At 35.3% G+C, this 26,603-nt stretch overlaps 1 protein-coding gene across 3 annotated transcripts in view; it reads left to right on the top strand.

Moving 5' to 3' along the window:
• UGP3 (UDP-glucose pyrophosphorylase 3) overlaps window positions 1–26,388 on the top strand; it is a 100,527-nt gene extending 74,139 nt beyond the window's left edge. Inside the window, exons 13-17 of one of the 3 annotated variants that reach the window (XM_089792791.1) lie at window positions 3,821–3,895; window positions 4,014–4,105; window positions 4,192–4,354; window positions 4,513–4,573; window positions 25,986–26,388. In XM_089792791.1, coding sequence (XP_089648917.1) covers window positions 3,821–3,895; window positions 4,014–4,105; window positions 4,192–4,354; window positions 4,513–4,573; window positions 25,986–26,098 — 504 coding nt within the window. In that variant the 3' untranslated portion in view covers window positions 26,099–26,388. Of the gene's footprint in view, window positions 1–3,820; window positions 3,896–4,013; window positions 4,106–4,191; window positions 4,355–4,512; window positions 4,574–4,888; window positions 5,266–23,773; window positions 24,275–25,985 lie in introns of those variants that run through there. The other 2 variants (XM_089792792.1, XM_089792790.1) reach the window with 2 other exon arrangements.
• The last annotated feature ends 215 nt before the right edge of the window (window positions 26,389–26,603 follow it).

The raw sequence follows: 26,603 nt of genomic DNA, 5'->3' as shown, positions 1-26,603 counted from the left end.
AGCTCTCCTTCTTGCATTCTGCCAAGCTCAAAGCTGACTCCATTCTCCCTGTTTATTCTTGGATTTATAATGACTTGATGGGGCTGAAGAAGAAAGTGGAAACTCTGCAACACATCAAGGATACCGATTGTGCCAAAATCAGCCAGTTGGAAGAGCAAATGGGAGATATTCCTAATAAACTCAAAAACTATGAGTGAAATCTCAGAATGCTTATCAAGGAAAGTGGAACAAGGATGGAACAGGTCACATCTAGTATTTGTGCTGCTGCTGCGAGCCTTGGCAAAAGAGTCAATGAAGAAATTATATCTCCTGAGGGTCCAAGCAATAGAACAAGGTAGAGCTCGAGGAAGAAAGCCCTGAAAGATGCTGTTGCTTCGGCCGCTAATTCCATCCAGGATACTGTTGTTATTGGTAAAGAGGCTATCAAGATGATTACGGAGCTGCAATAGTTGCTTTGGGTTTTGTCCTGTTTTGGTCCTATTTTCTGGATGTGGTACTTGGTACTGGTTTTTGGTCTAAACTATTTTAGTGGTGCCAAGTCCTTGTAAAACCTGGGTTCTCTTTTTTTGGACTATGTTAGTGGTTTCAGGTTCCTCTAAAACCTGATTTTGTTGTTGGTTTCAAGACTTCTTTCCTGGTGGTTTTATTGCTATATCTTTTCTCTAGTTGTTAAAGGGTTTCGGGGTCCCTTCAAAACCTGCTTTTACCGTAATCTAAAAAAACAAAAGATTTTCGGATTTTCAATGATTTAGGTCTTGGGCTCTCTTGTGGCTACAAATTGGATGTTATGGGTTCATGTGCATACATATTCATGATCCGCTTGCTACATTGATATCCTAAGTTACTGATTCGGATCCGGATTTGGAAGCAGATGCAGGTTTTTTTTTTTTTGATGGGGGGGGGGTGATGCGGATGTGTATATAATAATAATATAGATTTTTTAAATATAAATATATATATATATACACACACACACACACACACACACACACACACACATACAGTTATAATATGTATATGCAAAGAAATGAAAGAAATATACAAAATTAAAACATTTGATAGCTTTTAACTTCACCAATACATAATCAAATACTCTAAGACTTAGTTAGCGATTTAGGCACGCGAATCAGATTTGTGGATTCACAATTATTTTTTCCCAATTAGGATTCGTGAATATATATACTCTCAGTTTTTAGTATATATCATGCATAAAAGGGTCATTTTAGGACTAGAAAACAAAAAATATAATTTAAAAAGTCATATTAAATCACTTAGACCCACTTAAACCCGTCGATCCTTGAGGATTTGTGCTCGGATTCGTGCAGATCCGGGCAGGATCCTTGTTTTACACAGTGGATTCGTCTAGATTCGTGGGCCATGAATCCAGATGAATCCACTGTGTAAAACAAGGATCCTGCTCGGATCTACATGAATCCAGATCCAACCTCTAGGGCATGAATCCAGTAGCTAAGCTCTAAGATTATAAAATATGAACCATATCAATAATATAAATATCATATGCGTCTATGTTCATGATTCTAGTGCAAATCAGCAAATCATCACAGCTACAAAATTAAAATATAGTTTATCAATTATCATCAATTACAAAATCAAAATATAGTTCATCATTCAATGATTATCAATCCGAATCCGTATCATATGGATTTGCAAAAAACTCATCATTATTTCAGACATTTCTTGGTTCCATCTCCTTCAACTGCTGCAAGTTCAAGATCATTTGAGCCCAAAACGGTTCTACTTGTGGTAGATACAAAACATGTGTCATGATGTTATCAGCATCATCATCCATGATTGTGGTGATTGTGGGGATGTAGAACCATTTCCTTCCAATATGGCAATCTCACCAAATTGAAAGGAAGACCGTTGGCATAGAGACATCGTGCAATGACTTGATCAGCAAGCTTTGTTGCCTCTGTTGTGGTATGTCTCTGTAAAGGAGATGCCACATCAACTTTAAAACTGTCAGCTGCTTGGCCTACTAAACTTTGACTACCAATGGTGGCCATATATAAGAAACTAAATAAATAAATAAAATTAAAAAACTATGAACATCAAGCATATAAGTGCAAAACAATGATAGAAAACTAAAATAGATTGCTAAACTTCTTGCATTTACTTTGTTTTTGCAAAAAAAAAAAAAAAAAACTTGAAAAAATTCGTTCAAATCTCAAAAAAACTCATGAAAGAACACAAGAATAGGATTAAATGCTTATCTTAGTTCCTTAAAACTTGTTTTGTGGAAGCTATCCCTTGCTCTATGAACAATCCTCTTCGAAAATAATCAACTTTCCTTCAAAATGCAAAAATGGAGAGCAAAAGAGAAAAGAGAGGAGCTGCAAACAAAATGGAGATTGAATGGTTGAAAGGCCTCTATTAGGGCCATTTTAAGGTTTGACACAAAAAAAAAGATTAAAATGTGCAAATAAGCACATTTTTTTTGGTTTCTTAGAAAAAGGCATTTTTTTGTTTTAAATTGGGCCCATGGATGCGGCTAGAAGCGCCTGGGTGCCATGTGGGTGCCACTTGGATGCCACCCACGGGGACCTTGATGCGGTATCATCCACATCCGGGTGCCTATGGGTGGCATGTGGGTGGCACTCACATGGTGCTCGTCTGCGTCCATGTACCCGTCCACATCTGTTTCGGCATCCACTGCTCAGGCACAAGTATTAGTATCTTAGCTGATATCTACTGGATAGATCAGAATTTCTGTGATGAACATACATACACACTGAAGTAATATTTGGTATAAAGCCCTAGGGAAACATTTCATTGCTTTCAGGTTGGACACCAAAAATATATGATTTAGTGGAATTGTCGAAATTTCTGTCCTCAGATGAAAATTGCCCAGGAAACACGGCAAAATGAATTAGAAGAATGGCTAAAATCATCACATGTATAACAGATATGAATGGAAAGAATGCCCACATACATACATATTGAAGTAATATTTGGTATAAAGCCCCAAGAAAACATTTCATTGGTTTGAAGTTGGACACAAGAAATATACGATTTAATGGAATTGTCCAAATTTCTGTCCTGGGTTGAAAATTGCCCAGGAAACACTGCAAAATGAATTAGAAGAATGGCTAAAATCATCACATGTATAGCAGTTTCGAATGGAAAGAATGACCATCATGGGTGTTGGTGATAAGCCGCACCTTGGCCAATGTTGGGCTGGTCCTATAGGCACCAGTTGCTCTGTTGGTAGAACACTCCAGACCAAATGAAAGGTTCTAGGATCGAGTCCTAGCTGGTAAATGAAAATCTCAACACATATGAACTAAGCTTATCAATCAAATGTTTAATTAAGCATTACAAACCTGACATATATCTTCCATATGTATGGTTACTCCCTTTCATTGTTTCCACCAGTAATTTATGTTACATCTTGTGGCATTTCAATGTAAACTTTCATTTTATTGAATATATAATTATTGAAGAAAATTGTTAGAAAAAGAAGTCACAAGAGATACATGTAGCTTTCATTTTTCTTTTTGCAAAGCCATAGTTGCAAGGAAGGTCTTATCCGTAATTTTATCATGGGCAAATGGTGGAACAGTATCTGGATAGTCTCTGTTACAAAGGAAATTGCCATACTTTCACTTTTATGGTTTAAAACTTTAAAATGCTTTCCCGGTTTCACTCATGATGCACCTGAAACAATTGCACACATGTATCTTTTGATATGAAAGTATTTACATGAAGTGATACTCTAAATGCTTAAGTCCAAGCTAAGATCTGTTTTGTTTATATGAAAATTTTGGAAATTCAAATTGAATCAATACCTTAATTGCAGTTTCGTGGAGGTTCCATTGCAAATGGTTCTGAGCTGCAACTGGAAATTGCAGAATTTTCATGGGTAGATGTGCAGGTGGGCAGTGATGAGTACCTTCTAGCTACCATGGAGAGACAATATATTACCCATTATCTATATTATACATGTATATTTGTTAACTGGCTACTAAATTCTTGTTTTACGTGTGAAGCAGCTTGATGGAAGTCTAATTATTTTGGCCAAAAACATAATGGGGTTTGAAAAATCTTCAGAAAATGAAGACGCCATGCTGCACTATGGACAAAAGTAAGATAGATAAATCATTTTTGTGTTCTCAGTAGCCTAATGATAGGGAAGTTCTTCTTCAACTAAAACTTTGTTGTACATGAAAGGTGTGGAAAATGCAGACTACAGAACGTAAAAATTGAAAACAAAGGAGTTGACTGGAAATCATCAGAAAATGTGTATTGGCAGCACAAAGTTGAGAGATTGGAAACTGTAAAGATTTTGCTTCATGGAAATGCTGAGTTTGATGCACGTGATGTGGTACTCAAGGTACAATAAATCTCTGATTACATTAACACAATTATTTTAAAAACTCTGTCAGGGATGGTGTAAGTATTTTGTTTCATTCATAGAGCAACTTTTTTTCTTTAGTGCAACTGTGTACTGTGTTTTTGAGATTGTGAATAAATTTTATGTTATCTCTTCAGGGAGATCATTTGTTTGAAGTTCCAGATGGTCATCGGCTCCAGATAACTACTGGGGATTCTGGTACGGTCATCTCATTCCCATACATATATTCAAAGATGTTAACATTTATACTTCTCATTTTCAAAACATCTTTAAACCAAAAAGTATGTGAGGTGAAACCTCTTTTTGGATTATAGGGGAAAGCTCTTTGAGGACTAAATTAACCCTTGAGACCAAGTTGAAACAAAGCACATAATTATTAACAGTACAAAATCTTCCTAGCTGGTTAAAAATTAACTTTGATGGCTCTTCTCATGACAATCTGGGGAAGGTGGGAGGGGTTGGTGTTATGGGAGATGAAAAGGGAAGCTGACTTTTTCTATGTCATGAACCTAGGTGTACAGATCTTGCACTTTGCTGAGCTGGCTGGGGTGTATCAATGCATTCTTATTGCAAAATATAGAGGCCATAAAATTTTAAAACATATGAGTAGAGGGTGACTCGATCAATAATTCGATTTCATCAACCTCTTGAATGACAGGGCAAAGCCTAATTGGGATCTGTGATTTGATAGATAATGCCTGTAACATCATCACTTCCTACAAGAATCACATTGCTATACATGTGTATAGGGAGGGCAACAGGCTTGTGGATCTTCTTGCTAATCTGGCTACTCAGTATAATGATGCTTTTGTATGTAAGGAAGAGTCCTCTCTTCTGGATTGCATTGCCCAGAGATTACACTTGGATCTTATGTCATTTCAAATTATTTTTCTATTGTCTTTGAGGCAGCCTTCCTGTACGGATTTTTTGATGCTATTTAGGCCCATTAATTTCATCTCCCAAGGTACTAGAACCTATGGTCTTCATCATTCTGTCAAGTGTCTATCACTTTGGTGCAATGGGTGGGGATCTGGTCCAAAATGAACCCAGGGAGTATGATATTTGAAGAGTGATAAGGCACTCCATGAGGTCGCCCCATACATTGTGGATATGTAGGGATTCAATCAATCCATTTCCTTGCATTTCACTAATTCTTTAAAGAATATGGTGGTGATGGTTCAGGATATCTTCTTTCAGTTCTTGACAGATACCTTTGCTATGACCATGGTTATACACAATGAAGATGTGAAAGCGGTGGAAAAAACAAAGGATGATTATAGTAGGCCATGGGGAAATTTTTAAAGCTGTGAAAAAAGGTCAACAGACTCCAAAATAGCTTTAATAGAGAATATCTCTCTGGTATTTGTGGATAGGGTTACCAAAGTCCTTATGAGTCATGTAAGTCTGAAAGGCCGCTATAACTATTTTTATGTTTTTTTTTTGTTCCCTATGCTTGAACATTTCATGTCAAGCTTAACTTTTTATTCTGTATTTTTGTTTCCCTTGATGTGTTTGTGAGCAAATTGGCTGGCTCTGACAAATTCCCCTGTCACTCACCTCTTCTAGTATAACCTAGTCCTTACCTTGACCTTTAACACTAGACCTAGAGTCCATGCACCAAAGTCGTTCTGAGGTATGTAACTCTATAGGGCCGCAATAAGTATTCTAATTGCTTTGTTATTCCCCATGCTTAATCATTTCAGACATCATAGCAAGTTTAATTTTGCGCTAGATTTCACTTCCTTCGATGAGTCTGTAAATAAACTGGTTGGCTTTGACAAACCCATGATAGAGAATGAAGTTTATGACATGAAACAAGATGTGGGGCCAAAAAAGAATTCTCAGATTGAAGAGGAGCTTTGCCAAATTGAAGGAAAACTAGGGGTTTCTCATGAACAATATCAAGAAAATTATTGAGTATTGTAGGGACTTGGTTAAAATTTCGTGACAACCATCTAAGTTTTGTTGGGAGCTGGTGAGAAAAGGAGAAGAGGATGAGAAGGGATGTAGTGCTCTTGGCCCATGGTAACCTCTTGTTGCAAGTACTAAAAATAGCAAAACACATGATTGAGCTTCTCAACTCTCCCCAACATGTCAATGTTGCTGCTGGTTTCTTTGTCCCTGTCAAAGGGGTCCTTTTGAAGATTGTCTAGAGTTTTTATAGAAAGAATGATAGGCTCTTAAGGGCCTAAAGTCTCTCAATGATACTAGCTGTTGGCGGGTTCTATGCTCATTTGTTGTGTTTTCTGCTGTTCTGTTTTAAGGACTCTTAGTTTAATTTTTGCTCAATTTCATGTCTTGTGAGATTTGTTTCTTTTGCCTTGATGACTGGCATATAATGGGTCCGGGCCCATACCCTTCTTATCTCAAAACAAAACACTAAAAAATCTTTTAGGAGGGTTTTGCAATAATAAAACGATAGAATGGCCTTGTATAAATGCCTCAGGTATGAGTACAAGATTGGTAACAACTCATCTCAGTAGCAATATTTTATAGGTTTGATGAATGAAAGTGACAAATATTAAATGCTACAACACTATCCTATTGGCTAAAAGTAGAAATCAACACACTAATGCACATGATATTTCGAAGCGAATAATAACTTCGACAAAAAAAACACATGATTCCAAGATTGAAAAAGCTGTGTTACATTAGAAGCTACAGCCTAGGTAAATAAATGCCATAGGTACAAAACATGGAACTATTATCTTTTTACACTTCAATTAAGTATTTCCAAACATTGTATAGGAAGACAATTTGAAAAATAACTTAATTAGCAGAAGTTGAGTACCATTATAAAGATATTTTATTCTCTTAGAGCTTATTTATATGGTTACAAGAACACAAAATTTGTGATTTAGGATATTAATTATATATCTCAAAAATCATGATCTTCAAAGCAAAATACTCAAAACTATTGAAAATAAGGAAGGAGAGAACATTAAAGCATAAAGCTATCAAAAGCTGCTAGAGGCCAAAAATAGAAAATTGCTGATCAACTTCTCAACGATTCTGTGTAAAAGAAGCGACTAAAATAAAAGTTCCTAAGCATGACAATTTCATTCTAAAACGCAATGGATCTTATCAACAATCTTGAAACATGAGCTACAAACAACTAGTGACTTCACCCAATATAAAGCCTGATTGTATCAGTTTGAAACTATAAGATTTCTAAAAAGATTGCTAAAATTTGCCTCAAACTTTTATGTCTCTCCATCTACATACTTCTATAACTCAAACAATATCAAAACCTAGGCGTGCACTATATAGAGACTTAACATGATTAATTCATATTAGGAAAAAATTTGGGGGAGTGTTATCTCTAAGCAATTGAAAAATTTGGTCTAGGTGCCTAAGCACATTCCACACTGGCATTTGATGCTTATCTTGACATAGGATACTTGAGGAGCAGTTTTGGCTCACTCCATTCACTTAGACTTGGTCAAACATTTCTTCAGAAGCACTTTTCCATGACATTTGCTACTCGAATAGAAGAACTGGTTGAAGAGCAGTCCAACATCCTAGTCAACATTCAGTATTTGTTGAGACTTTGTTGGGAGTGGTCTGAGGTTGTTATTGCCACTTGGTAGATACTTGAGAAGAGCTCCTTGTCTAGGTTATTGTCATACAAACTTGGTAAAACTGAATTGGATGCACTCTATTAAGTTTATAGCCACTCAACTTAGAGACATTCTTTCATTCTTTTGGTTTTCCTTAATTGCGTCAAACTTGGTTGAAATCCTTAGGGTGGATGTTTCACACTTCTTTCCCAAATTTACAACACTAAAATCATTTTTCTTTCCTTAAAATTCTTTCATGGGAAACTCGGTAAGAAAGGAGAGTGGAAACTCTACCTCAAGAAAACAAAGAAGGGAGGAGTAAATAGTGATACTCAAAAAGATGGAAACAATAAGTGAGGATATTGCATTCTACCTACTTGACCACTAAACAAGCTCAATAAGGTGGCCAAAAAGCATGTGGGTAGAAAAGGTAAAGGCTCTATATTTCCTTTCAATAGAGGAATTAAATATTGCATGACAATGTGAAAAAGAAACAATACTAGGAGCACAAGTTCCATAGAAATGATGTCAAATGAGAATTTTGTTTTCAAAGACAGAAAAGGGAAAGTTCAAGATGTCTCAAAAGAGGCAATGGGCATATTCATTTAAATATGTGTGAAGTGTTAGAGACTCCATTGAGAGCTTCATTAAAAATATTTTAAAAAACATAAATCACACAATTTAAGGGTAATGGGATAACAAAGTATTGGAGACTCATTGGGAACTTCACCAAAAATATTGTTAAAAAAAGAGTGAGGAGCCACTAGGGGAAGATAAGCTTACCAAAGAATTGAGTTCAAAGAGAGAACCTCACATGACTTCTCCCCGCAATTGAATGGTAAAAGAATTATGAGCACCTATCTGATTGCAAAGGAGAGAAGGGTAATTTGCTTTCATTTGTATGTGCATATGAGTAGCTCTCCAAGATTTTCCTATGAATCAAGATGTGTTGAAGTGTCCAAATCAACTATTAGATCAAGCAACGAATATGCTTCATTCACTATTGGTAACACATAACATGTCTACTTGGATTATCAATAGCATGGTTTGATTTACAGACTCATGTGCCTTTGGCCTTCTCTTTTGATTTTACATTAATGGGTGTCTAATTCTTGGTGACTCGTGGTTTTAGGTAACATTGAAGTCTACCCTTGTGCAAAGGGGTTTTTTATTACTAAGTTCTCTTTGTTTGAAGGTTGTGGTTTGATTTTGAACAAGTTGTGGGTTTGGGGGAATCATTCCCTTTCTGTCAAACCTTGCACAACATCACTTAACCCTCTCACTAAACCACTCAATGTGCGTTCAATGCTTATCTCCCACTCTACTTTTGGGATGTGTCTTGCTTTGAGGCAATCGAAAACTCTCTTGTTCGTTTCTAGAAGGTGGATGATGTTACACCCACAATGGGCCACTATACTTTTTCTTGCATTATGGTTGAGATAGATATCTCCTCATCGCCTCTAGGGTGAGATGCTCATGTTTGGGCCGAAGCCATGAACCCATGTGTCAGACTATGAGGGCATTCCCTTTTGTTGTTGGTGCTTCTTCATTGGGCATACAGTTACAGACTACACCTTGTTGCATTACAAGTGTACTACTAGCACGAAAGGATGCAAGCAAGGATTATTTGACAGCCTATGCTTCAGATTTTGGTTTCAAATCCTGCTTTGAGGATTCATAGGCTATTAAGGATGATGAAAGCCTTGCTAAAAATTTGGATGATGCCCATGTTGTTCAAGGTCATGATTCAGCTGCTAATCTAGTAGGTCTTGCTCCAATTGCCACTTTGGATGTTGCCCCTGCCACTTCAAATGCATCCCTCTTTGTCCACTAGGAGCTTTCCTCTCCTACTGTTTCTTCTTTGACTCTGCACCGTGCTTATATTGACAAATCACAACTTCTACAATACTCTGATTGCTATGTTGATGATTGCCCTAGTGGAGCTTCCTTCATTGGAGAGCCTTAAGTATACCATCACTTGGACAATTGGTCGACGGATAAGAAGAACTATTTTTCAAAATCTCGCCCATCTTCTCTTGGAGTGAATTTGGCCCTTCCGTTGAAGAGCTTCTAGCCTTTGTACTTTATGTTCTATTCTCTTTGTCAACACCTGTGGTGTTGTTTATGTGTTGTCAATGGCCTGTAATATAGTCTTTGGGCCTTGTTTATGTAAGTGTTAGCCCCTTTTTAAGGTCACTTAATTAATTCAAAACATGCTTACGTGGAAAAAATAAGGGCAAGACAAGAAAGGAAAATTACCCATTCACTACAGATGAACATGTCCACTTAATGGACATGAAGGGATAAGGAACAAGAAGAATGTACAAGATGATGTGTTAATTTTCGTTCTTACATTTCTTTCTTTTATAGAAATTTTGTATACAATTATTTGTGAGAAGGGAGGGAAAATACGATTTCTTTTTGCATGATAGTGCATGACTTTTTAAAAGAATGTTAAACCAAAAACATGGACAACTTAATAAGTATATTGCAAGAGGTATATGTATCTGTGCATTTTGTTGGCAATATTTTTATTGCAACATGGAGCTTGTTTCACTTATTTGAAATAGTAACAAATCTAGGTCTATCATAAAGGTGGAGCTACTCAGTTTACTACCACAAACCTACGGACGATGAAGGAAAGGGAATGGATGCAATTTTTAAGGGCAAGTAGGGGTATGCCAAGTTGATTGGCTACATGGATGATATAAAGCTTAAATAATAATGAGAAAACACACGGTAACATGGATAGCACTATGAATACACTAAATATTGTGTGCATGGATATTTTGTTTTTGTAAGAAATTGCCTAGGGAAAATAATATAACACTGAGATCTAGAAGCTCAAAAGATAGCACAAGTGACAATATATGATCAAATGAGAATCTCAATAATGATCAAATGATAATGGATGAATACATCATAGATGTGCTTGCATATAAAGGAAAGCTAGATGAATAGCAATCATGCAAATGATAAGCATAACAATTAAGCACATATCCACCAGGGGCAGATTATTCTCCATTGTGCATGAAAATATGTACTACAATAAGAGGATAAGAATACGTGTATCACACAAAGAGAGTTGTGAGACAACATGTGCTCAAATAGAATGCAAACTCCTGTGTGTCTACATGATAACTAATATGATAATGCAAACTCCTAGGTGCCTACATAACAACTAATATGAAAATGCATTATCTTAAGTAAACTTAATTAAAGTGTAAATAGTAAATAATTATTATACCAACACCCACCCTATGTGCAACTTAGTAGAATGCACTTAAGCTTACAAAAGCTGGATAATGTAAAATGGGTCCCGACTACTAAACCATGTTAGGTACCCATGTACAAACTGCAAGTGCAAAAGATATGCAATGCAATCTCTCATAAAGTGGAGGAAGAAGGAAAACCACATGGGAAAAATCCGCCTCCGAAAAAAGAGATTAGTACAATAAGATAAAATGGGAGAGAAGAAGATTTCATGTGGGGAAAAGATCCCTCCCTTAAGGGAGAAGAGAGAAGTCAAGTGACCACCCTTTGATGGAATATCCTGCACCCCCAACAGATCTCGCAAATGAAGATACTTGACCTTAGTGAGGGTTTGGTGAAGATGTTTGTAATTTTCTTTGTTGTAGGACAATACCTCAAGTCAATGACCGACTCCTGTATCATCTCTATGATGTAGTGCATATGAACCTCAATGTGTTTTGTTTGTTGATGTTGAATTGAGTGTTTTGATATTTCAACAACATTTTGATTATCATAATGAATGACTGTTGGTCATGGAATGTTGAAACCGAACTCCTTCAGGATATGTTGTAGCCATATAGTATTTGTAGCTGAAGTAACAACTCCTTGATTCTCAGCCTTAGTCAAAGAAAGAGCAATAGAATTCTACTTCTTACTTTGCCAACAAATGGTTTCAGAACCAAGATGAAACATGTAACCTAAAGTAGACTTGTTGGAATCAAGATCTCTTGCATAATTTGAGTCTATGTAACCAACCAAGTCCAGTACCAACTGCATAGTGTATCCCATGTGTATGTATACCCTACATGTAGTGCAAGATGTGTTTGGTTGCCTTCCAAAGAAGCTCATGTGGCTCTTGCATGAAGCGGTAAACCATGCCAATTGCAAAATCTATGTTAGGGTGTGTGTGTCAAGTAGATGAGACTTCCAACAAGTTGTCTATACGATGTAGCATCAACAAGTCGCGTGGTACAGTTGGCCTCTAACTTGACCACTGAAAGAAAGGGAGTGGGTGCAACCTTCCAATCACTCATGTGAAACCGAGCAAGTAGATCAAGAGCGTACTTGGGTTGAGAAAGCATGATCCCTATTGGAGATTGTGTGATCTCAATACCAAGGAAATAATGAAGCAAACCCAAGTCTATAATGGAAAATCTGTTCATTCTTTACACTGTCAGTGATGGATGAAGTACTCCTTGTAATGATCAAGTCATCAACATAAAGCACAAGTATCAAGTGTGATTCATCCCTCTGAATAATGCAGACATTCAAATTTGAATGACACTTGGTGAATCTTCCAGAGAGAAAGAAGGAACCCATCTTGGCATATCAAGCCCTTGGAGCTTGTTTAAGTCCATTGATAAACTTTCTCAACCTGCAAACCATATTAGTATCTTGTATGAATCCCTATGTCCGCTCCATATAAATCTCTTCAAGAAGATCCGCATGTAAAAATACACTCTTCACATCCATGTGATGGACATGCCGGCCATGAACTATAAGTTGTAACAATAGCTAGTGTCAAACGAATGGAATTCATCTTAGCTACACGTGCAAATGTCTTAGTATAGTCAACACTAGGAACCTATGAGAACCCTTTTGCAACAAGTCTAGCATTATACTTATCCATACTTCTTGTTACATCCCAATTTTGGAAAAATTTAAAAATGTTCATATAGCCGTTGAGTTTTCATGTGAAGTCAATTGACAGGAAAAATTAGTTATGATCATGTGAAATGATAAGATGGTTAATTGTTATAATTTCATATGAAGTTGGCATGCTAGTTAATCGTTATGATGATATTTTAATGTTATCTTGGAAAGTTGGTTATTCGTCATGAATTCATGAAAAGTGAAATGGTGGTTAGCCATTATGATGGTTTATGAATAATAATTGTTATGGTAATTATGATTATGTTGAGGTCCGTAACCAATATGACTATATTGTATTAGAATTTCTAAAGCCGGTCAAGCTTGTGAAGGAAACCGAGTATGTCTTGCTCGAGTAAAACTATTGCAGTGATTGATAGCGGTGGCATCCTCTTGCATCAAATTCCATTAGTTTCACCATATTGAATCTGCCAAACCAAGTTATCATGTCTTGTAATCAAACCAAATCTGATCCTATTTATATCATGAATTAGTATTGCCGTGGTATTGTAGAACCGATCTTGGTTACAGAAAGTCACGATTGAATAAGTTGATAGATGTATTTTAATTTCCTTTGTACTTTGTCAGAGTTGTATAAATTGTGAATGTCGATTGACTGTGCATGCAACATGTATTAAGATCAAATGCAATTATGTTTCCCTATGTTATGAGCTTTGAACCAAACAAGATATGGCGTATATTATTGAGATGGATAAGCTGCTCTAAATACAAAAGAACAATATGCAAATTTAAGGTTGAACTTTCTCATGATGCCATCAACTAAAATTGGCAAAGTGATGGCAAATGTATAAGCACATCACTTCTTTTTCTTATTATCTTAAAAGAAAACATTTATCAAGAAATGATCCTCCCAAATAATCATCCATGAGGACCATATAGGTCAAGATGAAGGGAGAGAGTGGGAAGAATCCTGGAATGAAAGAAAAGTATAATTAGTTAAAACATTCCGATACAATAAAATGATAGCTCATGGAAATCCTTGTAAGGATTCTTGTTGTCAAGTCGAACGATGGTTTGTTACTTTGGCACTAGGTTGCTCAGTGACTGGATTGTGGTGTCCTAGGCCAACTCCCAGGGTAGGGAGGGCCTTTCTCGATTGAGATTGTGTGGGGATATTCAAGGGCCGATTTGTAGTTGGAAGGTTAAGCCCTTGGCAATGCTTCTCCTCTCCATTAGATGCCAAGACATGCACAAGACAGATAAGTTATGCATTCAAATATCTGTTGATAACAGGTATTTCACTTTAATGAATTTGAAAATTTCAAGTTGAAGATATGTTAGATTAATTAGTATTGTTTAATTAGTTATTCCCTTCAATGCTTAGAAATAAGTTCCTCTTTAATTTATTTGGAAAACAGTTAGTTGATTTTCCAATTGAACATGAAATGTATCTGTATGCATGAGGTAGGCTTACTTGATGGTTGTTATAACTGTCTTTCATTTATGTGAATAATGAATTTGAATGTATCTTTTAACTATATTTTATTGCCATAGTTAGCAATAGGAAATGGCAGGGATGATATAGTGGAATTCAATGCCCTAAATGGTATTGGTCATTTTGATATAGTGGTATTACTATTTGTGCCTAAGTCGTATTTGTCCCCTAGGCGGATTCCGCTTTCAAAATTTAGGGTATGGAAACCTTAAATCCTCTATTTAGATTTATTGATGATGCCTTCAATAGTTAGTTGTGATATTTTTGTTTGTAACCGTTAATCTGTTTAACATGAACATAACTTTTATAATTGTCTTCTCATGAATGTGAAGTAGTATCTGTATTTCAATGTTATGCTAGTTGTTAACTAAGACTTGGATAAAGGGGATGGTACACTTCCATTCGTTGCAAACTTAGTTTGATAGATCTGCTTACAACGAACCAACTTCCTTCCCTTAGGAAGAGGAACTAAGTCCCAAGTGTTGTTGTTCATGAAAGAGTTATACTCTTCCTTAATAGCATCATCCCATTCAGGAGCTCCTAATGCTTCCTTAAATGACTGTGGATCTGAAGAAATGGCGATATAAGCATGTGGCAATGATTTGTGTTGTGCCCTTGCCCTCCTAGTATTTGAAGGATTCCCCACCAATAAACCCACTGAATCAAGTGTTTTTCGTGCCCAACGAGGTCTACTGGAAGAAGATGAAGAAGGAATATCCTTGACTATCTGTGGACCTTGTAAGGGTAATGACCTTTCATCTTCCAAGTCACTGTCATCATTTTCCATGAAGGAGGAAGAGGGAGGAGTAGAAGAAGCCAAGCTAGGACAATTCTCTTCAAAGTAAACACTCCTATCAAAGAAAATTTCATGTCTCTGGATCTATGAGTTTGTATGCCTTAAGATGGTTAGGATAACCAAATAATATGCACGGATTGCTTTGTGGTTCCAATGCCTTACATTTTTGTCAAGGTATCCTCACCCAAGCTGGACAACTAAACAATTGAAAGTGTTTTACACATGTTGTGTTCCACACCAAGTCACAAAAGGAGTAACTCCATCTAAGGTCTTATGAGGACTTCTATTTTGGATGTAATTGGCACAACACATAGCTTAGCCCAAAACACTTGATCAAGAGACTTATGTTCTAGCATACAAGTGGTCATCTCCTTAAGGGTTCTATTTTCCGTCTTTGCAACACCATTTTGTTTTGGAGTGTATGCAACTAAATGTTGAAGATCAATACCCTCATGTATACAAAAGTCTACAAGTCTTGAGTTCACATAGTTCCTTCCATTGTCTACATGGAGAATTTTGATGGCTTTCCTTGATTGCTTCTCAACTTGAGCCTTGAAGGTGATAAATTTATCGAGCACTTCACTCTTATCAGCAAGAAAGAAGACCCAAGAGTAGTGTGAAAAGTCATCAATGAAGGTGAGAACATAGCAAGTTGTGCCAAGTGATGGCATTGCAAATGGGCTAGCTACATCACTACGAACCAATTAAAGAACAATTGGTGCTCTCCAAGACTTCCCCTTGTCAAACTTTTCTTTGGGATGCTTGCCTGCTTGATAACTTGAACATACACCCTCTGAATACTTGACTTGAGTTAGACACTTGTGTTAAAATTGTGGATCTTTGATAGATAAAACAATTACAATAATAATGATAGCAGAGAATGTCCTTACTTGAATATTTACTGTGCTAAATATATGTTCTCCTTCAGTGCTTTGCAGGGTGATCAGGATCTGCCTTCCTTCGACTTCAGATTGTGAATGAATAGAAGAAACAAATTGAATATGAATTGTTCTGCAAATGATATTATAGTAAACAATGTATTTTATCCAATCACAAGTTTTGGAGATGCCGTGAATTGATGTCCTTGTCCTGTGATCTATGTGGCTCATATATATCTTGTAAGGAGTCATGACTTTGAAGAGTCATGACTCTACATGGCCTTTGAGCCACATAGGGTCATGCCTCTTTGGAGGCATGGCTTAACAAAACAAAACAACTTTATTATGTGCTTAACAAGAAGCCCGATAACATGAGGCCCAAATTAACATATTTGTCGATGATAATATGGAGCCCAATAACAATGGATTAGATAGCTGCTGTTAATCATATAATACACATTCATTACTACATATACATAAGTATATATATGTGTGTGTGTGTGTGTGTGTGGGTGTGTGTAGGTATGATAATCAGCAGCAATCTAATTTATCTATAAGCACAGATCAATATATCAGATAATCAATGTTTTACATCTATTGACACTAAAACATTAACACTCCCTCTTTAGCAAGGGAGAAGTAAAACATCATTAGATTAAAATCAAAATCATTATGTAATCAACACAATTTTAGAATCTCTTAGCAACATGAAATATTTCCTATGATCTCTACTTGCACTTAAACAATGTCTAGAGATGTCCATGACACACTCATGATCTCTACTTGCACTTAAGCAATGTTTAGAGATGTTCATGATACTAGGTCTATTATTTACAAGATCATCACCTTGTAAATAATTTCCTTCTGAATGAATATGTCCATGAAAGATCATCACCTTTCATTACATATTAGATGCTACTAAGTAATCAAATAGAAGCATAAACTCACATGAATTAAACATTTAGTTTAAATTTCATTATTACAATTAATCATACCATGTTTTTCTCTGGAGTATTTCAACTTCACTTTAGCAAGAGGCTTGGTAAAGATATCAGCCGTTTGCTCATTTGTATATATATATATATATATATATATATATATATATATATATATATATATATATATATATATTCTAGTTGAATGACTCTTCGATTCACCATGTCTGTAATGTAATGAAACAAAATTTCAATATGTTTGGAGCGATTGGGAAATACTGGATTTGATGAAAGTTTTATGCAACTTTGATTATCACAATAAATCACAGTGGGCTTCAAATGTCTTTTGAATAAGTCTGATAACAACTTCCATAGCCATACTGCTTCTCTAGCACCCAAGGAAGATGCAATGTATTCAGCTTTGGTGGAACTTAATGCGACTGAAGTTTGTTTCCGACTGGACCAAGAAACCATCCCAGATCCTAGACTAAAGCAATATCCTGAAGTAATCTTCCGTTTAATAGAGCTGCCAGCCCAATTAAAATCTGAATATCCAAGAAGTTCAATGTTGACTTTATCATATTTGATTCCCATTCCAATAGTGCCCTTGGTATCTCAAAATATATTTAGCTGCATGTAGATGTATCTTCTTAGGTGTACACATAAATTGACTCAAGGCATGAGTAGCATAGCATATGTTAGGACGAGTATTTACCAAATACATTAGGGATGCAATAATCTGTCTGTAGTAAGTAGGACCTACAGGTTCAGATTTGTTCATGTCATATTTCAATTTGTGTAGATTTACTTCCATAGGAGTAGCTGCTGGTTTACATTCCATCATTCCAAATTTTGTTAAAATGTCAATTGTATATTTTCCTTGATTTAGAATAATGTAGTTGTCTTGTTGCCAGACTTCTAATCCCAGAAAGTAGTGAAGTAGCCCTAAGTCTTTCATTTCAAATTATGCTATGTGTTCTTGATTGCATTTCTTTATGAGATGTTCCTCACCTTTTATTAGCAAATCATCAACATATAATACAAGGATAATCATATCATCACCATCATTTTTGAAATATAGATTTGGGTCAGCTTCATTTTTGGAATATTGTAACTTTAATAGATGGTTGTCTATTCTTTCATACCAAGCTCTGGGAGCCTGTTTGAGTTCATAAAGTGCTTTCTTTAATTTACAAACATGAGTTTTTCTATCATAAGTATTGAACCCTTCTGGTTGTTCAATATAGACTTCTTCTTTAATCTTGCCATTAAGAAACATTGTTTTGACATCCATCTGATGTACCTTCCATCCTTTGGATGTTGTGATTGCTAAGATGGTTCAGACTGAAGTATACCTAGCAACTGGAGCAAATGTTTCTTCGTAATCAATGCCTTCTTTCTGAGAGAACTCTCGAGCTACAAATCTTGCTTTGTATTTTTCAATACGGCCATCTGATGCATGTTTAATTTTGAATAACCATTTGGAAGAGACAACTAATTTGTTCTTTGGTCTTGGTACAACATCCCATACATCATTTTTTAATATAGAGTTATATTCTTCAATCATTGCTTCTTTCCAAGACTGATTTGAAAGTGCTTCTTCAACATTAGAAGGTTCTGATTTTATAAGTTTAGTTATCAATGCAACATAACATGATTGATTTCTAGTCCTTTTGCTTTCTTGAATTACTTCATCTGGTTTAACTTGATTTTCTTCTATCATTTTTCTAGCCCAAAGAGGTCTCTTTTTATTATTATTAATGTTTTCAGAATCTCTAGACATAGATGAAGGTTCAAAATCATTCTAGCTCTCAATTTTTGTAGGTTGATCTTCTTCAGATATGGACTTTGTAATGGATTCATCATTGTTACTAGAGATTTCAAAGGCCGTGTCTTCTTCAAATTTCACATCTCTACTAATTTCAATTGTTCTTTGACCTGGAATGTAGATCCTGTATCCTTTTGTGGTTTCACCATATCCAATAAATATCTCCTTCTTTCCAGAAGGTTCTAATTTTGTTCTTTTCTCTTTTGGTATGTGAATATAAACTGGACATCCAAATATTCTTAAGTGACTTAGATCATGTTTAATGCCTGTGAATACTTCCTCTGGAGTGGCATTCTCTAATATGGAGTGTGGGCATCAATTTTGAATGTAAACTGTTGTGTTAGATGCTTCAGCCCAAAATGAATAATGAAGATTTTAATCATGCAACATAGCTTTGGCTAATTCGACTATAGATCTATTTTTCCTTTCAGCTATTCCATTCTATTGAGGATTATAAGGTACATAAAACTCCCTCTTAATCCTAACAGTAATGCAGAAGTTCTTAAAAATATCAGATATATATTCAACCCCATTGTCTAACCTTAGGGTTTTAATCTTTTGTCCTGATTGGTTTTCAACTAAGGCTTTGAATCATTTCAATTTGGATAAGACTTCAAATGAATTTTTTCGTTTTAGAAAATAGATCCAAGTTCTCCTAGAGTAATCATCAATACAAATTATATAGTAGAGACACCCATTAAGAGAGGGAACTGACATAGGGCCACATAGATCTGCGTGAATTAGTGCAAGAATGGATTTGGATTTATGGTCACTTTTAGGGAAGGATTTCTTATTATTCTTACCTAATGCACATCCATTACAAATACTTGAATGATCAGATTTTAGATGAGGTAGACCTTTTACAATTTTCCCTATAGATGATAATGCATAGGTAGACCTAGTCTCCTATGCCAAATTTAAGAGGAATTTGAAGTTTCATGACTAAGAGTTAGGTTTAGATTCTGATTATTACAAAGCTTATAAAGACTTCCATTCTAAATCCAATGGAAATGGCATTCTTAATATTAAAGTTCTTGGGCCAAGATAGAACTCTATCTTCTTCAAATGTAATTCTGAAGCTTTGATCAACAAGACCAAAAATAGAGACTAGGTTTCTTTTGATTCCTGGTACATATAAAACATTTTTGAGTTGTAGTGTAATTCCTGAATTTAGTTGTATTGAACAGGAACCAATTCCTTTAATAGGATAAGTAGAGTTATTTCCAATGGTAACTTCTTCTAAGGCTTGTTTAGAGAAGGTTTCAAATTTGTCTTTAAAGCCGGTGATGTGCCGAGATGCTCCACTGTCTATGATCCAAGTGTTGTGGTTAGAATTTATTTCACTTGAAAGGGTTAAGTAAAAGGCATAATTTTCTTTTTCTTCTTTCTCTTTACTTTCTCCTTTAATTTCTGCTAAGGCCGCTTGTAGTTTCTTCTTTTTGGGGCAAAACATATAAGAGTGACCAATTTTATCACATTTAAATCATCTAACTTTGGACCAATCACATTGCTTGTTTGATTTGTGATTTTTGTTAGATTCCTTTTTGTTATGCTTGAATTTTCTTTTCTTGTTCGATTTAGCATGAAGTGCTTGGATGTCTCCCTCTTGATTTGCACTTAGTCCTTTGAAGCTAGTCTGGATTCTTCTTGAGTACATTCATTCTTTAACTCATCAAATTTAGGAAGTTCGGGTTGCGAACTTAAACCTCGAATAAAAGTTTTCCATGAAAGAGGAAGACCTCTTAGAGCAATCATGCTCAACTCCTTTTCATCAACTTGATTTTTCATAGTTGCGAGTTGATCTTTTAGTTCAGTAATCCTTAAGAAATATGAAATATGAGGTTATAGATTCTCCATTTTTCATCTTTATATATAGTAGATCTTTTTTTAGAGTTAATAATCTACTAGTATTGTTGATTTCAAATGTATTTTGAATAGAGGAGAACATTTTGAATGCAGTTTGAAGATTAGCTATTGATTGAAGAATATGATCTTTTATTGAATCTATAATGATCTTCATTACTTTATTATTATGCCTTTTCCAAGTTACTTTTTCTGATTCATTTTCAGGCTTGGGTAAATTTGATTCAATATTTTTCTCTAATTCCATTTCTCTTAATATTATTAATAATCTGATTTTCCATGAGGAGAAATTTGATGCCCCCTCAAGCCTATCTTCTATTCTCACATCAGTCATCATTTTAATAATATGTTTTAGCCTCTTTCCTTTTTAGACTTTACTTTGTAATAGTTTTTCTTATCAGAATAGCTTTGATACCATGTTAAAATTGTGGATCTCTGATACATAAAACAATTACAATAATTATGATAGCAGAGAATGTCCTTACTTGAATTATTACTGTGTTGAATATATGTTCTCCTTTAGTGCTTTGCATGGTGATCATGATCTACCTTCCTTCGACTTTAGATTGTGAATGAATAGAAGAAACAAATTGAATATGAATTGTTTTGCAAATGATATTATAGTAAACAATGTATTTTATCCAATCACAGGTTTTGGAGATGCCGTGAATTGATGTCCTCGTCCTGTGATTTGTGCAGCTCATATATATATCTTGTAAGGAGTCATGACTCTACGCGGCCTTTGAGCCACGTAGGGTCATGCCTCTTCGGAGGCATGGCTTAACAAAACAAAACAACTTTATTATGTGCTTAACAAGAAGCCCGATAACATGAGGCCCGATAACAGTGGATTAGATAGCTGCTGTTAATCATATAATACACACACACACATAGAAACACACACACTTATGTATACATACATGTAGGTATGATAATCAACAACAATCTAATTTATCTATAAGCACAACTCAGTATATTAGATAATCAATGTTTTACTTCTAATGACACTAAAACATTAACACCTTGATCATACCCTTGTTGCTAAGTTGCTAAAGATAGAGGCAATTGAGTCCAAACCTTTCGTGCCAAAGTTTACTTTGTGAATTTGAGTGTGTCAACAAGGAAAGTGAAGTTGACTTAGGCACAAATTGAGAAAAATGATAGTCTTGTATCATCATTAGCCTTTCCAATTACCACCATGGAATCATCCTTAAGGTTTTTCACTGCAATTGAATCAGGAAGGATTTCCACTTTGTTTCCAAATCCATAGTGAGTGATTTGGTAGATTGGAAGGAGGTTGGTACTAAGCTTGGGAACATAAAGAACATCCTTGAAAACTCCATTGTCCAACTCAACATCCTCTTTTCCTTCAACTTCCACTTGTGTATCATCTCCATCTCCAACATAGATGTAAAGTACATTAGATGGTTTCAAAGAGGAAAAATTCTCCTTTGAAACACCCATATGATGTGTAGCTCCTGAATCAAGAACCCATTGCTCAGAATTATTTGTACTTGCTACCAAAGCTTGTCCCTTTCCTTTTGAATTGGACGATGATTCCTTATCCTCGTAGGCATTTGGCAATTCAATGTTGTGTTTCCTCATTATGTTTGTCAACTCATCAAGTTTCTTCTTGTAGTGTCCATGCCCTTCATGACCATTCTTCTTACAATTTGCACATGTTTTGTTTTCCTTATTATTGAAGTTGTTCCCCTTCTTATTATTGTTGAAAGAAGACTTGCCTTGTTGTGAGGAATAAGATTATTGTTTCTCATCTTGAGGCTTAGCTTTCCACCGCTTTTGCTTCTTGTTGGAATTCTTACCACCTTGTTATTCCCTTGATTCCCTTGATTAGCCACCAAAGCCTTGGACTTTGAAGACTTGAGAATTCCCATAGTCATCAAATTGTCGTGTTCAAAGATTAACATTTTTGCAAATTGTTCAAATGAAGGCTTGGTGAAGGCACTTCTTATAGTCAACTTATGAGTATTGTAAATGGAAACAAAAGCTGCATATTCAGGAGGAAGATTTCTCATCAAGTGACTAATCAACTTTGCGTCTTGTATGGGATTAGCACAATCCTTTAGTTGTTATGTATAGTAGTTGACCTTGTTGAGATAATCTTGGATTGTGTCAAAATTCCTTGGCTCCAATTTTAGAAGGTCAATCTCAATCAAAAAACTCATATCCTCATCCACTTTTCCATACAATTCAACAAGTTTATCCCAAGCTTCATTTACAATTTTCAAGTGTTTGATGTGATATAAGACATCTTTATGAACATGTGTTCTCAAGAGACCTATTGCCATTGAATTATATTTATCCCATTTTGTGTGAGAAATATCATCCTCATCAGGTTCTTTTTTGAACCATCCACATATTTGTCTAACCCATGCATCATTAACACACTCATTACATTGTCTTTCTATGTAGCATAGTTATTTGGAGTTAAAAGTGGACATATCACATCTGATGCTTTACAATGATCATACAAGGCCAAAAAAGACCAATTTTTGAAAGTGATATTATTGCCCAAACAAGACTACGACATTATTGCATATTTGGAAAGTAGACAAAAAAATAATGCACTTAAAAAAATAATGCACCTGAAAATGTGTTTGGATGAGCCCAAACGAAGCCTTTGACGTTGCAAAATGAAGGATTAAATAGGTACAGTCACCAAAAATTGGAATTTTTGCAAAATCCGTGCACCAAAACTAGAAAATGACAATACCATTGAAAAGTTTAAGAAATTTTAGCAGAGATTAAAAAAACATTGTACTCAATTTGGAGCCCAGATGACCAAGTTATTACAATCTAAAACTACAAATGGTGAGGGAGTGACTTTTCAAACTTGGACGACATTAGCAAAACAATATCTTAATTATGACATCCAAACGACCATTAATGCAAAATAAAAAAGGCCACTGATGACGGCCAAACACGATAAAATTAAATGTTGTAAAAAGATGATGCTAGCAAGTAATCTTAGCTGGTTTGATGATGTGTCGTATAGATGTTGACGTGACATGTGACTATGTAGTATGGCTGCTAATGTGATAGTCTGTGTGGAAGCTAACTGGATCGATGACTTGGCATATTGTCACTTATATATCAGTACGGGCGAGCTAATGTGTGTTGTTGCTAATCGGGCACTGTATGCTAATGTGGATGTTGCAGGTATGGTTGACATTGTCTCCACATGGTACTGTGGTGGTCTACGTGGTGGGTAGTTCTGTGTGGCAGTCTTTGGAGAGCAGGGCAGTGGAGGTGGAGGAGGTGCCACTGGGAAGGTGTAGTGGCGGTTGGGCTAAGCGGAAGGGGGAGCACTGCTCGAGCAGTGCGTGGAGGAGTAGGGTTGAGCAGTGATGTGGGATATTTATCCCACATGCACTGTGCCTTGAGTATTGGGCTCTCTAAATACCACAACCTGCAAGGAGTTTATTAGTGAACAATCACTGCAAGGAATATGTGGAAACCTTGCATGACTTGTGTTGTTCACGTTTTGTGTGATCACTTGCAATTTGCAGATAGCCAATTTGGATGAACCCCAATGTGACTGTGATTGGCTTGATATGCCAAGGTTATCATGTGAATGATATCCATTATTACATTTTGCACAAACTATTGTCATAACTTTAACAGAATTACAATTTTATGATGAGATATCACTTTTTAAAATAGTTTCAAAATTCTAATCATGTATGACCTTAATTGTAGAATGGAATAATAGTCCTTAAAAGAGCTCTATTTATACAAAGTTGCAATGATTAGATTACAATGCCATAAATAATTATACAACAAGGAGAAGCATTCATGGAAGTAGCGCTATATGTTGCAACACAAAAAGACCATCGTTGTCACATGGTTTACGATCAATGACAATAATTGAACCATGTTATGTAAATCATCAAGGTGAAAAGTATGTGAAAAGTATCGAGTATTATGAAAGAAGTGGTCAAGATAGAGTTAATCATTGAAAGAACACAAATACATTAGAAGTTTCTTACATAATTAGGTTTCTAACATGATAAAGACATCATTGAATTTTTCTTTACAACACCACTTGTTTTGAGAATTACTTTGGAGACAATGGAGTTTTTTTCAGGTCAAATAAAATATATCTATGCACATAGAGCACTACCAATTCCTATTTTGAGGCACTTATTTGTAAAGCATCCACGTGGAGATCATTAAGGGAAATGTGGGGAAATGTGAAGTTTTAGAGATGGAATGAGAAATTTGTTATTGTTTTAAAACTAAGCTTATGTGAGACAAAAAGCTTCATATAAATGGAGGTGGTATCTATGAGGAAACCTCATCGTTACATGAAGTCATTTTAGTATGTTTTACGAACCAAAATTACCCCTCATAACATAGTAATAAGAAAACTTTAGTCTTGAACATGTATCAATTTTAAAATTGATAGGTTCTACCATGGGGCAGTGTTGAACCTCAACGATAAGAATATAAACACTAGTTGATGAAAAGTGGTTGTATCACTAAAAAACATGAAGAGTTTTACCTAACCTTTTCCACACCTATGGAGTCTCATAGTTCTTAATAATAAGAAATTGACAACCCAACACAAGGAGGAGAATTGCACTTGTAGAAAGAAGAAAGTGGTGAACAAGTTGAACATAGAAATAGGTTCTAGGGTTTCTTCTTTGTATATGTACTTGTTTATTTGAAAATACATTCTAATAGAAGAGCAATTGCATCCACCCTGTGGGTTTCCCAAATAAATATTTGTGTTGTGTTTCGTCTTTTATCATTTTAATAATTTATTTTGTTTGATGCAACCTTCTAATACCTTCATTCTTACTCTCATTAGTAACGTTTAAATTTTTAATTGCATGATTCATGATTTCTACTTGAAAAGAGAGGAAATTGGGGATAGTTGTAGACATGTAAATTTATCTTGTTAGAATAAGGGCTAAATCAAGTATTCAAATATTGAGAATAGTTTGGCAAAGGGTTTTGGTTGTTTCCAAGGATTTTTGCATACTACAAATAGTTATTGGTTTACAAATGTCTTTTGAGATTTGAAAAACAAACTTTATATTACATTTAGAGCTAATGACTTGTTGGGTTTTACAATCAAAGTGTATAAAACTAACAAGAAACATTTTATTAGTTTATTATTGAATAAAAAATTGATCTTTAAAAATATTTTGTCACATTTCATGTTTTTAAAAGTTATTTTCATGCTAAAACATGAAGTTGTAATATATTTTCAAATAAATTCCATAAAAGCATTTCAAATTTGTCGTTTTGTATTAACTTTAAGATTTTTAGTTTTCTGATTGTTATTTTACATGCATTTAGTGTAGAACAAAAAAGGTATATATATTTTTGGCTTTAACTATTTGTTGAATAAATGATGTTGTAGGTTTGTCTAGTACAATGGAACCTTTAATTGATGAGATGTCAATATGTGGAAGTTGGCATTGGAAATATATGTTGCACAATTCTCATTTTAATTTAGAAATGGTTCAACTTTGAAATCTCTTTCTAGGGGACGGTGTTGTACATTTGAAACCCTTGATGATGTACATAGAGAAAGCCATGTAATATTAGACAAGTATAGCTCAACTTCCAGTGGAACATGCTATAATCTTATTCTTTCACCATGATAAATGCGTAAGTTGAACCAAAGTTCAACTGCGTGATAAGTAACTTTAAATTCCAATACATTAATTCTTTTGTAAGGATGTAAATATTAATTTTTTTGAAATGGTCAAGATGTAGCTCAACACCTAGCAAACATGCTAGTGTCTAATTTTTTTTTACTATGACATATGAGCTGAACCAAACTTTAAGCATATAGAATTTAGTTTTTGATTCGTTTGTATGTGCGTGTGTGCGTGCGCATGTGTGTTTAGTGTATGTGTGCACGTGCACGCGCACACACGCGTGCTCGTGGTGTGCGGTGTGTGTGCGTGCGTGGTGTGTGCGTGCGCATGTGTGCGTGTGTGGGGTGCGTGCGTGCACGGTGTGTGCGTGTGTG

This window comes from Cupressus sempervirens, chromosome 7 (assembly GCF_028749045.1).
Source record: "Cupressus sempervirens isolate cs-2001-9-10 chromosome 7, ASM2874904v1, whole genome shotgun sequence".
NCBI classification, from domain to species: domain Eukaryota; kingdom Viridiplantae; phylum Streptophyta; class Pinopsida; order Cupressales; family Cupressaceae; genus Cupressus; species Cupressus sempervirens.
Note: the sequence above shows the minus strand (reverse complement) of the source record. Positions and strands in the feature narration are given on the sequence as shown.